We start from the raw sequence: 18,202 nt of genomic DNA on the forward strand, positions 1-18,202 counted from the left end.
CAGCAATAGTTCGTGGGCAGGTACCTTCACTGTGTACCGACTTGGCAGGTGAGATGTACCGGCAACAGTAATAGTTTGTGGGCAGGTACCTTCACTGTGTACCGACTGGGCAGGTGAGATGTACCGGCAACAGCAATAGTTTGTGGGCAGGTACCTTCACTGTGTACCGATTGGGCAGGTGAGATGTACCGGCAACAGCAATAGTTTGTGGGCAGGTACCTTCATTGTGTACCGACTGGGCAGGTGATATGTACCGGCAACAGTAATAGTTTGTGCGCAGGTACCTTCACTGTGTACCGACTGGGCAGGTGAGATGTACCGGCAACAGCAATAGTTCGTGGGCAGCTACCTTCACTGTGTACATCTCAACATCATCATATCATATGTTATCATCCATGTTGAAAACGAACGATAAAAAAAAATTAACATAAAAACAACCGACTTCAAAAATACGAAAACAAAACAATAGATGTATATTTAGTATAGTGCATACTATCTATACATACTATCTAAAAGTATAAAAATAATTGCGTATTTTTATACAATCTAATTAATTAATCTATTTCTAGTTACGGTTATTGTATTTTTGGGATCGGTGTCTTTCCGCCGCGACGCGCCCTCGCCTCCTCACGACTCAAGCACATCTCACCTATACCTATGTATGTAGTTACAAACTTATCTTGGCTGACACCGACTCAAAAAATAATATCTATTGTTTTGGTATCGTGTTTTTGAAGTCGGTTGTTTTTTTGTTAATTTTTTTGGATTTTTAGTGAATCTGAAGTACATTTACTAACAATTTGTCTAAATATGTGTAGATAGACAAAATTTTTCAATGCAGCAATGAACCTAAGCACTGGCCAATTTGATTACAATTTACAGGCAGTTAGAAATTCTGCCACAGATCGGACCCTTACTGTAAGTTGTAAAAGAGTTCCGTTGATCATCATATTCGACTACGACAATTATTTGACCATTACTACGTTACGGTAGGTGACTTAAATTTCCTAAAAGCATAAAAAAGATTCGGCCGAGTATCTTTCATTTGCTCCAAAGAATTGAAGAGTTCCGTCTAATTTGTCATGGATTCCATAATCAGAACCCAACCAAACTACTTTTAAAGTATATCCTTTCCAATAAAAAAAGAATTCTCGAAATTAGTTAGCGCGATATTGAGTTTACGAATGTATAGCAAAGAACAATGGCGAAGTTTCATACTACAAAATATTTGAAATTAAATGGTAGCGTCTCAAGAACTGACGTGTACTAATTAATTCTCTATAATTTTCTGAATCTACTGACATTATTCATTTTTAATTTGGAACCGGGATAATGGAGAAATAAATGATTATTTTGTTTGAGTTTTTAGGTTAGGTTTTTCTTTTTATTACTTTAGCGTTCTAACTATAATTTATACTTATCTATTATATTACAACTAACATGTTTCAACAACAACAACACTAAATGAAATAAATATTTTATTTATTTCCCCGGTTCATTTTGCAATACAATTTTATCTAACAAGTCAATCTATCAGCGAAGATTTATTTTGTAACTATTCTAACCTTAGACGGTTATTCCTATAGTCAGGTAAAATTTCGCCATTGTTCTTTAAGACTTATGGTTTTCCCATGGATGCCAGTGTCAGATCTGGACCAAATTACAATGGGACCACACGAGAAGCACCAGCTTTTAAATAGAAAAAGAATAATCCGTTCACGCAGTCCAAAGTTTTGAGGTAACAAACATAAAAAATAATATACCGACGAATTGAGAACCTCGTCCTTTTTTGAAGTCGGTTAAAAAAAGAAACGCATCACACAAGAGTTTTAATCTTTCTAGTTGTATTTTATGTTACTGACCGCATGGACGGCTAATTAGAAACAATTAAGATAATCCATAGTTCGGTCCATTTTAGGAATTAAAAAAAACTTATTTCTATGCTTTTTCTACCGATTTGGCGGCACAAACATCAAATTGGAATTTTGTGTACAATAAGTTTTGTTAAAAATGGGCAAAAATAAAAGATGTGACGCTTCATCTAGACAAAAATTGTTAATTTGCATTTCTATGTTAGACGTCTAATAAACCATGCTTTCAATAATTATAAATACACGAGAATCTTTTTCATTTTTTTTTTCATTTTTTCAAGAAGCATAGTTAAGAACGGTGGCTGCAATATCAAAGTATGGGGATGTTTTTATCGGATGTGGAGTTGCACCTGTTCGAAAGATTGAAGGTACAATGGATAAATTTCAGTATCAAAACATATTACAGGACATAATTATTCCCTACTTTGATGATCATTTGCCTGTAACCTGGATCTTTCAAGGTAATATAACCCTAAACACACGACCAACAGTGTATATTAAGGAACAGCGAACTTACGTATCAGACTTGCCTGCAAATAGTCTGGGCTTAAACCCTTCTGAAAATCTGTGGTATGTCATCAAAAAGAAAGTTTCAAACAAACGCATCTTCAAAAAGAACTTTATGAAGCTTTTGTCAAAGCATGGAACTCAATCCTCAATCGAGAAATGTCAGACATTGCTTGAACTAATACCACGTCGTTGTAGAGCTGTCATAAACAAAAAAGGCTTCGCAATTAAATATTAATTATAAGAAAATTTATTCGCTTTGAACAGCATTACGTAATATATTGCTTACAATATATTACTGATAACTTATCCTTATAAGTAATAAAACAAATACTGTATTTTTCTGTTGCTTCTAATTAGTTGTACATTACTGTTGATACCTAATAAGACATTTAGATGTTTTAACGGCTGTTGTTAAGTCGTATTTTTGTTGGTTTTTCAATAAATGATAAGTCATTGAACAAGTTTTATGCAAAATGTTTGTTTTTTTTTATTTCTAAATAAAAAATGTTGTTTCAAAGTATCTTGAATACTGTTTAAGATAGTGTTTTTTAATTATATGTCCACCACTGTATAGAAAAAAAACAGGATAATCATAAAAGTGGAGCAAGATTAGGAAAATAAGAACCATTTACCAGTGGGAGGCTCCTTTGCACAGGATACGGATGCTGGCTAGATTATGGGTACCACAACGGCGCCTGTTTCTGCTCTGAAGTAGTAATATGTAAGCATTACTGTGTTTCGGTCTGGAGGGTGCCGTAGCTAGTGAAATTACTGGGTAAATGAGACTTAAACTTAGACATCTTATGTCTCAAGGTAACAGCGCAGTTGTAGTGCCGCTCAGAATTTTCGGGAAGCTTTGGTTTTCAAGAATCTTGAGCGGTACTGAATTGTAATGGACAGGGCGTATCAATTACCATCAGCTGAACGTCCTACTCATCTCGTGCCTTATTTTCATAAAAGAAAGAACAGCAAATAATTAACAGTAAAATTTGAGTAATTAGTAAAGTTCAGTAAAATTTGCTTGTTGTGCACGGGTTCAAGATCGGTGACATCGTTTACTCATAATAAAGAGTAGGGATGGATACTGACGTATAAACTTAATCTGCAAAGTTAATGATCGAGCTCGTAAAATAAAGTCACGACCGCTTTAAAGAAAAAAGATTTAATTTTCGAATCATAATTTATAGCCTATAAAAGTACGTCATGTTTAACAACTCTTTTGAAAAATACGTTACTAAAGGTTATTATAATATTAAGACTTTCTTAATTATACTGAGCGACCGTCCTCAAACTTTGTATACATTTTATCGTAACGAAATTTTAAAGAAGCCTGCTGCGTCACATAATTTATACAGAAGATAGATGTCTAAATAGACTTTGACAGCTGTGAACATTTATTGAATTAGGCGTTACTTTGCGGAAATCCATAATTATACAAATGATTTAAGTTTTCTTTAGAGTTAATTTTTTTGTCTCGTGCCAGATTTTGGCGAGACAACACGTCCTGAGGACGCTTCATGTAGAGGCGAAACACCTGTCGAATTGTTGTTTAAAAACAAATATTGGCGGAATTAACACTAAAGAAAACTTAAATCATTTGTATATCTGTGAACATGTCAAAAAAAAAGCGGCAAACTAAGTGAATGACGTATCGCAAGTGTGAGACGTAGCTGTCATGCACACTCAAGTAATAAACCCAGGTCTCTCCACCTAAAGGTGTAAGTTATTACTTGCGGCCTTTTTCTCTAGTCTGTGGCGTATATTTTCGTATCGTAAGTAGTTCCAAACAGAAAATGTTTGCAGATTGCTGCCAGCTGTGACGGTCCTGATCTGGTTCACCAGCACGTGGTTCCGGCATGCGGGCAGCGGGCCACTGTGGTCCTACTACGTGGGTCCTGTGGTCAGCGATTGTCGCCGCTACTGGTGGTCGCACCTGCTATTCATTAACAATTTTGTGTCGAATAACATAGCTTGTGGCATTCAAACTTGGTGAGTTTCAACAAGAATCCATAGCGCACGTTCATAGGGAGCTGCCGCAGATGTAGTGGACACGATCGACAGTGATGTTGTGATTGAGTCCACTACATTTACTTAAGTAAACCTAAAACTGTTTTCTCTACTCTGTAACATGAGTGGAGTGCGAGTGAGTGGACATCTTTAGCCACTCAGCATGAAGTAACAGTGTGGCTGGGAGGTGGTAATGCATCCGCCACGTAGCACTGACGTTGAAACTTCAGATTTCCACCAGTTTCGGTCTCTTCAGAATTCTTTCGGTAGTGTCAGGTTAACATCAAAAAGACTGCCAAAACTACTTGCTGCGTTTTTTTTGTCACAAATCCAAAAAAATCTATAGTAAAGGGATTTCTTCACTGCCTACAAGATGGCCAATTGTCATCGAACAAGTTGGCACAAATACTGTAATTAAACGTAAATAAACATTGAAAAAACGTCTTTACTTTTCTTATAAAATGCGATGAAACTTATCCTCGACCTATTACATTATATTTTCTAAACTTATAAGTCTGTAGCCTCAGTCGGTAATGGAAACGATTTATGACTGACAGACACCAGTTCTTTGATAATTGAAATTTTTGTTTTCTTTTATAACTCAAGAACGGCTTGCACGAACTTGATAAAATCTGTTGTATAAATAGATCATGTGACCAGTTAATGAATGGACTATATAATAACCATATTCCGCGCGCGACTATTTCAACTATCCTTACAAAAATTAAAATATACCTTAGATAGATAAGGAACTGATTCTAAAATCCACACTTTCGAAGTTGCGGACAAAAGCGAGTAAATAGATAATAAGACCGGAATCAGTGGACACAATACATTGTGTTTGCGTGACCTCGCAGGCACGTCGCGGCCGAAGTCCAGATGGCCATCATCGCGCTCCTGTTGTACCTGATCACGCGGCGTCGCGGCCGGACGGCGGCATTTATCGGCGTGCTGCTGGTTGCGCTTGTAGCGCCCGTGCTGCACGTGTGGCTGCAAGACCTGGAGGCCATTCTGCTGCTCAACCCGGAGTGAGTTTCATTCAAATTTCACTATTGGTACCAAAAGTTATCCTATATGATATAATTGGATGGGGCCTTCTTTTAGGTGACCAAACCTGTGTCCGAAGATCCAGCTCTTCCATATCTATAATCACTAAGTAGGTAGCTACTTAACACTAATAAGGTGTGGGTGTGTGTGTATGTGTGCGTTTTTTGTTACTTTAAAATACATAAAAGGGCCTCCGTCTCCTCATAGTTTTTGGTCATTATCTATCTTGTTACAACTTTTTACAGTAATAATAATTTTTCGGATATATATTTACGTGTTTAATAACAATGTTGTAAAGTTGTGTAGATTTATTTAAGAATTGATTTTGCGCGAAAGCAGATTTAGTTAATGAACTTATAAATATCCTATTAGTATCATAAGTAAAATTAAATTAAACTTTCAGAATTGTGAGTACTATGTATAATTTACTTACAGTTTACATTAATTGATTTTCATCATATAGCTTTTCTGCAGAAAATCTATACGGCTTAAAATACATAACTTTAATCAAAGCTCATTGTAAGCTTTTAATTTCAATAAATTTTGTTTTAGCTGAAGCTCCCCAAATCGGAATACAATAACCTATTATGGACTGAGCCAATGAAATATATATTTTATTAATAATTTCTAATGAAGCTACGTGTCTTAAAATGTGATGTGATGTTCATTGTTACTTACAAAACAGTGACGGCTGTGTGTTCGATCGCAAATGTTTATTGTTTATTGAGAGATCATACAGATCAGCATTCATGTGTAAGCATTACTGTGTTTCGGTCTGAAGGGCGCCGTAGCTAGTGAAATTCCTGGGCAAATGAGACTTAACATCTTATGTCTCAAGGAGGCGATCACAGTTGTAGTGCCGCGCAGAATATTTGGGGTTTTTCAAGAATCCCCAGCGGCACTGCATTGTAATGGGCAGGGCGTATCAATTACCATCAGCTGAACATCCTGCTCGTCTCATTCTTTATTTTCATAAAAAAAGTGATTCTCCAGCTGCATCAGGATGAGACACGACGTCTTGTGTAAGTGTTGCAGCGATTCAATGATAGAAGTAACATCCAAGTCGTTCACCATCATATATTATGATATAGACGAGCTGAGTTGCTTAATAAATACGAGGTGGTGGAACGTTTGCAGAAATCGTAAATCAGCCGAGTGTCTAGTAATCGAGTTGCTCACTAGTCAAGTGCTTGATGAGCATAAGTGCTTCGCCTCATACGGTACTGCATCTTTACGGTTGCTGATAATGACTTCATGTATACTTTTTTCAAATAAGTCGTAGAATGATTCGCATGTCTCATAGTTCTCGTCGAATACAGGAAATATTATTCGGTAGGTTACCTTTGTGCTCACTGTTACCCTCTGGCACTGTTACTCTTTTTTTTGTTTTAAGCTTTAGCAATGATACGCTCAATGATTAAGTCATATTCTGTTTATGTTTTTTTCAATCAAAGTTTCTCGAAAGTAGCTATGGTCTAAGGTGCTTTCTTCCATTAAAATTAGTTGATGAGTTTCCTCTATTTCTCGCCATTGTTTTTTTATATTTTTGGCCAATCCCGAGTACCATCATTTTTATTTTCTTCTGCATCTGTAACATGAAGTAATTCTGCATCTGTAATTAAGATTTAAGATCGGTTAACTCGTATCTTCACATTTATTTCCTTGGATGCCTTGTGGTTTCTATAGTTTGCCTAGCAACTGTAGCTGTTTCTCGCCTTGTGATAAGTATACCATTGCTTGATTCAAAAGAGACTTGATGGATTCATAGTAATTTAAGGTACTTGTGATCAACTAGTACCTGTTGATTTCTAAGTAATTAGTAGTAGTTCGGTTTAATATTTCTGTGAGTCGAGCCCTCCGATCGTTGAAGTACTTATCAGTTTTCCTTGTAGTTGAATCTTTTCTGAAATTCGAAAGTATTTGTTTGATTTCATTGAAATCCACCTATTGGCTTCGATGTCCATGTTTTCCATTATATTGTCTTGTTGCTTTCTTTTGCAAGATATGTTCAATCTCTTGAAATCGATCTGTAGCTGCTCACTTTAGAAAATCGCAGCGCGTTAGTAGGTTGATAATAGGTCTTTGTATGTTCGTATACCTACGAAGACAAGAGGAGCACCAAACTTACTAGTTCGTTTTCTCCTACTAAGTACACCCCTGGAAACTTATCCCTGATTTTAGAGTAGGTAGGTTTGAATAAAGTTATTATTGTTCAATGAGTTGAACATTTACAATGATGTGATAACAAATAGACAACGAAAGTTACATTTATTTCTACTTAATATAGGCCATGTTTATGAGGTGAATTGATTTAAGGTAGAACAATAAAGTATAATAAAGCAATATGGTTCTGTGAATATAGTTGATCACGTTCCAGGCTGTATCGAACGTTCGTGAACGCCGAGATGCGCGGCATGCACCTGTTCACCCAGAACAACCTGCTGCCGTTCGTGGTAGGCGTGTTCCTGGGTGACCGCATCTACCACACGCCGGCTGCCCACATCGATGGCTCGCCCAGGACCAAGGTACACCAGCCCGGGGCACCAGTGATGTCCTCGTGTGTTTTATAGAGATTGCTGCAGTTGTCAAATATTGATGACGATTCATATAGCCGAAGTTAGTAACCCTGACTACTAAGCTAGAGGTGCCGGGTTCGAACCACGGTAGGTGTAATCATTTATATGATGAATATGAATGTTTGTTTCCGAGTCATGGATGTTTATATGTATCTATGTATGTTTAAGTATATTGATTAAATATATCGTTGCCTTGTACCCATAGTACAGGCTATGCCTAGTTTGGGGCAAGATAATTTGTCTAAAAGTGAGTCAATATATTATTATTATTGTTGTATCCATCCTGAGGTTCATGAGTCACACTGATGCCAGGCTGCTGTCCGTGAATACGCGGCGAAGTGGCAGCGTGCCGAGTGCCAGCAGACGAGCTGAGAGTCCACATCATTCTGATCGCTATATTGTCATATTGCACAAAATATTTTGTTGTTTCATTTCAGATTCTATCAATATTGACGTGGGCGACCATCCCGGCGATCGCGTTGTTGTACTACTTCACCGGCCTGTACTTGTTTGCGGAGGAGCGCGCGTCATTGCCGCTACGACTGCTAGTGGCCGCCACCCACAGGCCACTGGTCGCGGTGCTATTCGGCTTCCTGCTGCTCAGTGTTGTTTATAAATATGACGGCAAGTAATGTATATAACAAAGTGTTACAGGCAATATAGAAATACGCGAAAATAATCGCACTCAAGTGAAGGACGTAAATATAAGTACTTCTGTTGTGGTTTCTGTATTTGACATAACTAGCTGTTGTTGTCAGAACTGAGCACGCGTTGGTGGCAAGCACGTTCACCGACCTTTCCTCGTTTACAGCAGTCAATATAACTACTTGTCCTAAGGCCGCGTTTCCACCTGCAAGCAAATTCGCGGAAGTCTTGCATGAGTTTTTGCAATAGTGTTTACATGTCGTACTAATTCCTGCAATTTATTTCTGCTATGTCTTTCGAGAAGCTCGCGGATCATACTATCGCAACTTATAGCTGAAGTGTTTACACACGCGATAGGAACTGTCAAGACGCACACGTGTAGCAATCATAATTTAGCCATAAATCACGGTGTACGGTAAAAAATCATATGTGATGAATTAACTGTATTTTCTCTATACAAATACGAAGCAATTAGCAAATTAGAGTTATCTCTTTTTCGCTTGCGATAATTGCATTTACTATCCTTCTTTGACGTGTAATTGTAATTTAGTGTGCTATTGCAATGTTAAATTATTCATGTGTGCATTAGTGAATCATTTTCAAACACCGAATGTTGTCTACGTAACCTATCTATACTTTTAAATATCATTGGCATAATCGTTATCATTTACCATAATCGTATTTAATAATATTACATTGCCTCGACATTCAAGAGCCCGTTTGATTTAATTGTAAAACTTTTGAAATGTCAGTCATTCAGTTGCAATATTATAATGAAAATGTGCAGGCGGTGGCCAGTGCGGCACGCGTGACCTGCAAACTTGTCCAGCCTCCAAAAAACATATGAAGCATTTAAATGCTTACTGTATAGAAATTAATGAAGATTTCAAATAATCATTGATTGAATTGAATTGCTAAGCAAACTTATTTAACACTACTAATAAATAAAACCTCTAAATATGAACATGCTTGATAAAACTTTTCCAGATACATTTAGCAGAATAGCAGAGTGGAGCGGCTGGTTGGTTCCGAGCCGCCTCACGTTCCTGGTGTACATCGTCCACGTAGACATCGTACATTATCTGCTCGGCATTAAGACTCAGCTCGAGCACGGATCACTCTTTAAGAATGTGAGTATTGTGTCGGTTGTTTCGGAAAGAGGCTGGCGTGAGGCTCACCTGATGGTAGCTGGCGATCACCGCCACCCACTCTCTTGGCTTGTCTTTATTGTTTTCCGAATACATTGTAATAAGTTCATTATATAGTTTCGTCGTACGTGAAAGAAAATACATTAAGAACCGCACTGTGGAGGATCCCACACATGCAGTTGGAGAGAATAGTTGTGAAGTTGGCATATAATGAAGTGGTGGCATGTGGTGGCCGCGGCAGGGATCCTGTTAAGCAATTCGTTCTTCTCTCAGAAGGCCTCCGCTGCATTCACGCAAGCTCGAGCCTTCTGGAATTAAATTTCACAAATTCCACTTTACCCCGTTTCGCGACCATCTCAAGAAAAAATTCGATAGGAGATACGTATTTCGACACTAATCGACGATTTCCCTGGAGACATCTTTTTGGCCAGTACTTTCATCTCCAGTTTTATCGTCTGCATTGCACATTGCTGGAGATATCCAACATATTAGATGGAAATTTTGTGGGAAGCAGTGCCATATGATCCATCAAAGATCTTCGCTCTCAAACTATAAAGCCTTCTCCCTAAGTGGGAATAACGCTAGCAACACCAGATCAACACCAATCACCAGACGATGAACAACGGTAAAAGCAGTACGAACTGCCGCTCATTGTTCAACTATCGATCCTAAAGACATGACAACTGGCGGTTGGTTTTGCTCTCCATGATTTTGGAGAGCCAGATGGTTATGGCAATAGCAAAGCCGAGGCCGAGCTGTCGTCTTTTTTGGGGATCCACCACTTTTTTGATTGTGTCAAGAACCTCGTCGCCGTTTTCCTTCTCATCGTTGGAGGTGGCCACGACTGAATGGAATGTGCCTCTGGCTGATTGAGTTCTCGCTTTTCCAGCTGTTCCAGACTAATGCTATAATCATTACACGGAAATTTAAGTACTACACTCCACGCCTTAGCATGGGTGGTATTGACATTGCCACATTCAATGAGCTTAAAATACTTGGCGTAACAATAGACCTCAAGCTGACCTTCAATACTCGCGTAGCGAACGTCGGTAGGAAAGCGATAAGCATTATATTTATAAAATTTATTAAGTTTTAAAAATTAAATTACAGATAAAATTACAGTTTAAAATTTAAGATATGTCATAATCACAATTAATAAGAAAATACTTAATAATATTATTAATTTCAATTCGGGAAAAAAAAAAAGATATCCATTATAATTGTTAGTAAAATGTCCTTAATTATATTAGTATAATTATAACTAAACAGGCACATGAAGCCACATAAATGCCTTTATAATTGGCGCATCATAATGACTAGCAATGGTTTGCAGAATGATGTTAGGGCTACCCCGCAACCTCCTCAGCAATGACGCGGTTCTTTTGCGTTGGATGGCATGGAAGCCGTCCACCCTCGCATCCGCGAACATTGCCGAAGCACTGCAAAAGCGGGGCAGCCCCAACATCAACCTGAAACCATTGTTGTACTGAACGCGAAAGGCACTAAGCGTTCTTTGAGTATATCTGACCCACAGGCTGCTCGTATAGAAGGTTTGACAATATGCTTTGAAAAGCGTTATCTTTACCTCACTGCTACATCGAGCAAACCTGCGAGCCAGCATATTACTCCTCACCGCCAGTGCCCTGCGTTCCCTCTCAATATCCATTTGGTCTTCGAGGTCTTCGGTGACGTAGTGTCCAAGGTACTTAAAATGTTGAACTTTCTTAAGCTCAACACCATTCAGCTTCATTGGCGGAATATTACATATATTCTTACCAGGGACTCTGAAGACCAAATAGTTGCATTTTTGGCAATTATATTTGAGCCCATGTTGCATCGCATACCTTTCACAGATAGCTAACAGCCTTCTTATAGAGCCTACACTTGGACCCAGCAGCACCATGTCATCCGCGTAGCTAATGTTGTTTATATAAACACCATTAACCGAGCAGCCGACACGCTCGCTGCTGAGCCCAACTATGAGCTCGTTGACATACAGATTTGAAGAGCATGGGTGAGCTCAACCCCCCCTGCCTCACCCCGCACTCTAGCCTGTACGCATCCGAGAGGCTGCCAGCCCATCTTACATTATTGGTCTGGTTAGCGTACCAGTACTGAAAGAGACGCTGCACCTGTGTATGCACGCGAGTCTTATCGAGTTTTTTCCATAAAAGATCATACGAAACAAGATCAAATGCTTTTGATAAATCAAGGAAGCAGGCATACACAGGCGTTCGCCTATCAGTATAGTATTGGACAGTGTGCTTGAGACTCAGAATGGCAGTTTCAGTAGAAAGTCCGGGTACAAAACCGAATTGCGCCGCATGAATTTGCACATGTTTTTGCAGTTCTGAGTCAAGCACACTATCCAACACCTTTGCTACAACAGTCGCCAGAGAAATGGGCCTATAGTTGCGCTTATCTGATAAATCACCCGTTTTGTTTTTAACTATTGGTACAACAATAGTCCTCATGAGTGCAGCAGGTAGGTACGAATGATTAAGACAGAGATTAAAGAATGTGGCAAGTACATTGGGTAAACGGACTCCTGCGTTCTTCAAATGCTCTATACTGAGCCCATCATGACCTGGCGATTTGCCACGTGACATTTTGGCAATTATATTAGCTATTTGTTTGGCCGACACATTAAACAGCTCACCGGACATGACGGACCCAGTATTCAACGCTTCCTTAGAAGAACCCAAGGGTGAACACACTTTAAAGTGTTCCTTAAACAAATGGGCTATATCCCTACTCTCGCATAAACCTTCCACACTTACTGGCAGGCCAGGCTTTACATTTAACTTATTAGTAGACTTCCAAAAATCACAAAAAATTTTGCAGCTCGTTGTTCCGCAATTATATTCATTTTTATTTGTTCTTTGTTATCTTGACACCATTTCAATCTCTTTTTAAATTCTTTCCGTGTATTACACATATCATTATAAATATTTCCAGACCTTGGTTTATTGTGCCAAACCCAATTTTGAAAAGAAAGCCCGGCATGCCTGTGCGCTTCACTTACATGTTTATTCCACCCCACCACATACCGTTTTGAGTGTGACTTACATTTTTTGGAATGGTAACTATTAATAGCTGATTCTGTTAATACATTTATAATACTATTATAAAATTTATCTAGTCTATCTTTATGTTCCCCTTCATTACATAAGCCAAAACTACATTTATGTAATTCTACTGGAAAATGTAGAATCTGAAATTTACTATTACATAATTCTGTATATTTATTTATGTGTTCTTTAGTTCTGTTTCCCCAATTGTTAAATTCCCCTTTATTATAATATATTATTAAATTATTATGATAATGACCTTCGATATTTAAACCCCTCCATTGATTTTTTCGCAACAAAAGGTAGCCTGTGTCCTTTTCCAAGCTCTATATCTATACTAAATTTCATCGAAATCAGTTTAGTAATCTAGTGTTGAAAGTATAACAAACAAACTTACATATTAATAATATTAGCAGGGATTGTAATAGCGAGGTCACTTGAACTTCCGTTTATAAATAAAATCTGTCATTCTTTTCTTTCTATAAATTCGCTGTGTCCCTCGGCCGGAATATTTGCCTTTCTATCAGAAATAATATTATGGCTGGCGACTCCGTCACATTATAGTGTAGACGACATTTCATCATAGAGGAGTCATCTGCAACTGCTACTCTACGTTGATCGTGGAGTGGGGTGGCTGGGGATTGTTGGCTCGCTCCACTACAAACAGTGTTGTTCTCTCCCCAGAATACGGCTATAATACATGACACAGTACGGAAATTTAGCGTGTTTTCACACAACAATGTACCTAGAATTTAGATTTTACTTAGTTGGGCCGTTGTTTATATGCTGAGCAGAGGTCATGCTCTACTTTTCGATATGTAACATACTCTTATTCTGACCAACTTATTTTCAGATGACGTACCACTTGGGAATATTGGTTGCATCATTTGCAATGGCCCTACCGTTGTACCTAGTCCTAGAAGCGCCCACTACTGTTTTTGTTAATACTTGTGTCTCAAGATTAAGACACAGGTATACAAAAGGAAAGAGTTCGTAGAAAGTTTACAGAATTGGTACGCCTCCACATCACGGGGCCAGCGTCCTCACACAACAGATATTATTAGTTTTAACCAACGTTTAGCTCATTATTATGATGTCTACTACACCTCGAGCGGACCGGATCAGTGATCGTCATTCACATTGGCGTGAACATGAACAATCGTCTGTTTAAGATATCGAATCTAAATGGAATGCCAGTGGATGTGCACATGCACATGTGAGCGTTGAGGAAAACTGCTAGTTGAAGCTCGATGGCCGCAGTGAAGAAATAGTGAAGCGAACGTCATGGCTATGACAAAATAATAAGAATTTTATATCATTAAGTGAAGGGTTTAATCAAAGAAGAATATGTTTTATCCAAGTATGACACTTCTGTTCGTCACAGGCTTTAAAAGGAGATTATATGAATCGAAGCCGTTACGTACGACGCAACAATGGTACGAGGGCTATAACCTCGCACAAACCGGTGGGCGTTGGCAGCTGTTACTTCGCCAATATGAGGGTAGTTATAAAATATAATTGTAGCGGTCACTTCCATCCATCACCGTCATTTGAATTTTGATCGAACACCTTATAGAAGAAGTCGAAGCATTGAAGAAGGATTGTTGAGAATTGACACTTAGAACCACTCGCAGGAGTAGGATGAGCCATAACGTTATTGTGAATTTGTGAAAGTGTTGTGTTGCCTTCGGTCTTCCTCGCTCAGTGCAGTGATGGAAGGGCGAGTCACGTAGCCACGTGACGCACCGGGACGGCTTGGACCGGACTCAGTTTCTTGTATTTATTTTATGTAAATGGATAACAATGTGTCTACTATTACATATAATATTATAATATATACGAATAATTAATTAAAGTACCTTAGAGAAGTAGATATGTTTATGAATTTGATCAAAAAAATTCTGGGAAACCTTTCATTATAAGAAACGCTGCTTTTTTCTATTTGGAAGACAAACGAGCGTGAGGATCACCTGATAGTCGGTGACGGTGGGGTGAAGAAATTATTTAAATTCCTTTTTGAGTGAACCACCGTTTTCACACTATTTAAATTAAAAGTATTTTAGTAATTCCGAAAGTTTGTAAGCCTTTGGGTATTTTTTCAAATTTCAAATAATGAATTTTTCACTTAGGAATCCTATAGAAATGTAGGAAAGGAAAAAATCGATATATTTGCAGCGTAAATAAATCAGGTCTGTGGTCAAAAATGGTCTAGGACGCACCGTTCCCGAGATATCCCTAATTATCAGTCCTAATCTTCCCAGCGGGCTGGTGTCGCGTGACGTTGTCCAATCGAGCTGCTCAAAGCTCGGCGGCTTGTTTCTTGCCTTGAAAGCAATCTAAAGATGTATCGCACGCTGAGCTGCTGCAGCTGGATAACCGACCTCGTGCCACGTGGTTTTGTGTAAAATCATAAAAATGTGGGCACCGCTTCGATTTTCTACTTATTTGCGTTTGAACGGTGCCTTTTGCATGTTATCAATGTTTTTCTTGAGTAACTTCTTTTCCCCGCGTCTGATTTCAAAGCACGATGTGTCGTTGCAAAGGTCACACAGAGCATCCAACACTCATCACATCAACATATCACAAACGTTTTGATTTACCTCGTGCCACACCCTTTTTCCCGTTTTTCCGGATATCGCCCGAATCCGTCTTACTTTTCAAGTCCTAAAAATCCGGAAGTGGGCTCGAAATGTGCAGCTTGCTGAGGCGCACCGTGCACAATCAAGAAAACGATGGGGAAAAGATCTCATACAACAATTCTCATTATACCATATTCAAAAAATACCATGTTGCGTGCTGTAATGCTCCCGCATATTTGTTACTTGATTAGTTAATGGTGTTCGGGCAGTATTCTGTTGGTGTATTAAAGTGATAAATGAACTCTAATTAACTATCATGTATGGAGTACAGTGTTGATTACCTTTGTTATAAGTCAATTTAGTTTACCTACAAACTGTAGAATCAGCACACCGTAACGCGGCCCGCGTGCCGCGCACCACTCTCTCGCACAGTGAATTCACAGAAATTTAAAAATGATTTGCGTTGCATGTAATAGTGAAATTATGCCTGATGAACTATTAAAATTTGTCGGATGTAGAAATTGATTCCTGCCTGCGGGAACTTCACCAAGGCGCAGTTCTCGGAGAAACAGGTACAGCTCAAACGAAGGTTCAGCCGCATGTCCTGCTCCAACGTCACTCAACGAGTCCGAGCACCTGACTTGACAAAAATTGGAGATCTTAAAATTATCTACAAAAAAGTACCTTTAAGTATGATTTTAATAAGAATCATCATTTGTAGGATATCGTTGTACTAAAAGTTAAATGAGTTACAATCTTCATGATATGCACATTTTTCCACAAACGAATATATACATAGTCATTATATATATATATTGTACGGAAAATGGGTACAGACGAGAGTACCTGGTGTTAAATCATATCCACCGCCCACATTCTCTTGCAACACCAGAGGAAGCACTGGAGCATTGCAGGCCCTTATGGAAGGTGTACGCGTTGAATTTAGTCACATAGAAAAGACATAACACAACAGGGAGAAAGAAATACAAATTAAAAACAACTGGAAAAACATTTTTCTAATTTGTTACTTTTTTACAAGTAAGGTTACACTTTTAATGTCTTCAAAACCAGCAATTTACAAATAGCAGGTACAGCCAAACATATTATATTGCAAGTTTGTCTTACAATATGCGAAAAGACTTTTTCCCCGACCTATTTATAGATTCTATTCCGAAATGGTAACACTAGTAAATATTCGTGAAGTAATTGAAACTTAACATTATTTTATATTATGTATAATATTAATTTATGTTATTCTGAAAATTGGCTAATACCGGAATACCAAATCTGACCTCTATATATATACTTCCATCTTATGGAATTCTCAAGAGTGCATCACTTGTTACCGCAGTCTTATCAGATTAGCCGTTTTTTATATTAGCGTGCACAAAGAATCAGGCAAACTGAGAAACAGAAAAAAATCTTATCAAAATATGTTCAAGGCGCATTTTGCAACGTGGTTTCCCCGGTAGACTCCATCTGTTTTAGTAATAAACAGGTCTTACTGAGCTTCATTTCTTCTTCCATAATTTTCTTCTTCTTTATTTTCTTTTTACTATGCATCCTCCTAATAAGATGATAATTATTTTTAGCCGCTGTTACAACAAAACAACATCAACGACGAAGCAGATAATGTATCGCTATACATTATGTGCTTCGTCGTTGATGTTGCTTCTTCTTCTTCTGTTGAAAGTTCAACGTTTGGACACGACTGGCCTTGGCAACTGACGCATGTTGTTGAACAAAATAAGCCAACTTATTTTCAGCTGCATTTTGAAGAAAAACTTCCTTAGGGGCGACTTGAGCGTAACTTTTTTTCCATTTCATTTTTATTCCCTATAGACTTTGAATCACTGCTGTCATTTCATGATTCCATACATTATATTTTATTCTTCCTGTGTTTCGTGTCAAGTGGTTAATTAGTCTAAGGCATCTTTTTCATCTCGTAAAAGGAACCAGATCAAAACAGAGATAAGGACAAAATACATACGTAGGTCACACTAAACGTTTTGCGTAACTTATAAGAACAACTTGTTATAACCAAAATATTATGTTTATTGCTTTTCAAAATACTCTCCTTTACATTTTAAACATTTTTCCATGCGATCGAACCATTTTTTAAAACAGGAGGACCACAGATCTGAAGGCATGTTTTCTACGTGCTGATTGAACGCTATCACTGCCTCTTCGGAATTGGTAAAAGTGAAACCTCTCATCAAATTTTTGAATTTGGGGAAAATACAGAAATCACGGGGTATACCACCGTTTCTATATTTTCCGGGCTATGTGCAGGATGGGTGACGAGTTGTACTTTTTCGGAAGCTAAAAATGACTTAGTTTGGTTGGCCGTGTGTGAAGAAGCGTTGTCATGATGTATAAGAACGCGGCTTTTTGGTCGTCTTTCTTTTTTTAACACCCTGGGTAAACAAATGGTAGAACACCACTCGGCATTAAGACGCTTTTGATCTTCAAGTGGAATTGTGCAGATGGGACCCGTAGCTGAGAAAAAAAATGCGATTATTTTTGTACCAACGTTTCTCGCCTGCCTCACTTTTGTTGGCCCATTTTCAAACACCCATTCACAAGACTGCTGTTTTTTTTTCGGGTTCAAAACAATAAATCCACGTTTTGTCTCCTGTGACAATGTCATAAGCAGCATTAGAATGTCCGTGCTCGTACTTAATTAGCATCTGTGAGCACCAATCGACGCGAGCCCGCTTCTGCTCCGCTGTCAGTTCATGAGGGATT

At 38.3% G+C, this 18,202-nt stretch overlaps 1 protein-coding gene across 1 annotated transcript in view; it reads left to right on the forward strand.

The window, feature by feature from the left end:
• Nucleotides 1-14,746, forward strand: part of LOC126967705 (nose resistant to fluoxetine protein 6-like) — a 41,187-nt gene extending 26,441 nt beyond the window's left edge. Inside the window, exons 7-12 of the mRNA XM_050812308.1 lie at nt 4,185-4,370; nt 5,246-5,416; nt 7,813-7,960; nt 8,449-8,635; nt 9,644-9,786; nt 13,729-14,746. Of these exons, the coding sequence (XP_050668265.1) occupies nt 4,185-4,370; nt 5,246-5,416; nt 7,813-7,960; nt 8,449-8,635; nt 9,644-9,786; nt 13,729-13,872 (979 nt within the window). The 3' untranslated portion in view covers nt 13,873-14,746. The remainder of the gene's footprint in view (nt 1-4,184; nt 4,371-5,245; nt 5,417-7,812; nt 7,961-8,448; nt 8,636-9,643; nt 9,787-13,728) is intronic.
• The last annotated feature ends 3,456 nt before the right edge of the window (nt 14,747-18,202 follow it).

This window comes from Leptidea sinapis, chromosome 13 (genome assembly GCF_905404315.1).
Source record: "Leptidea sinapis chromosome 13, ilLepSina1.1, whole genome shotgun sequence".
Classification (NCBI taxonomy): domain Eukaryota; kingdom Metazoa; phylum Arthropoda; class Insecta; order Lepidoptera; family Pieridae; genus Leptidea; species Leptidea sinapis.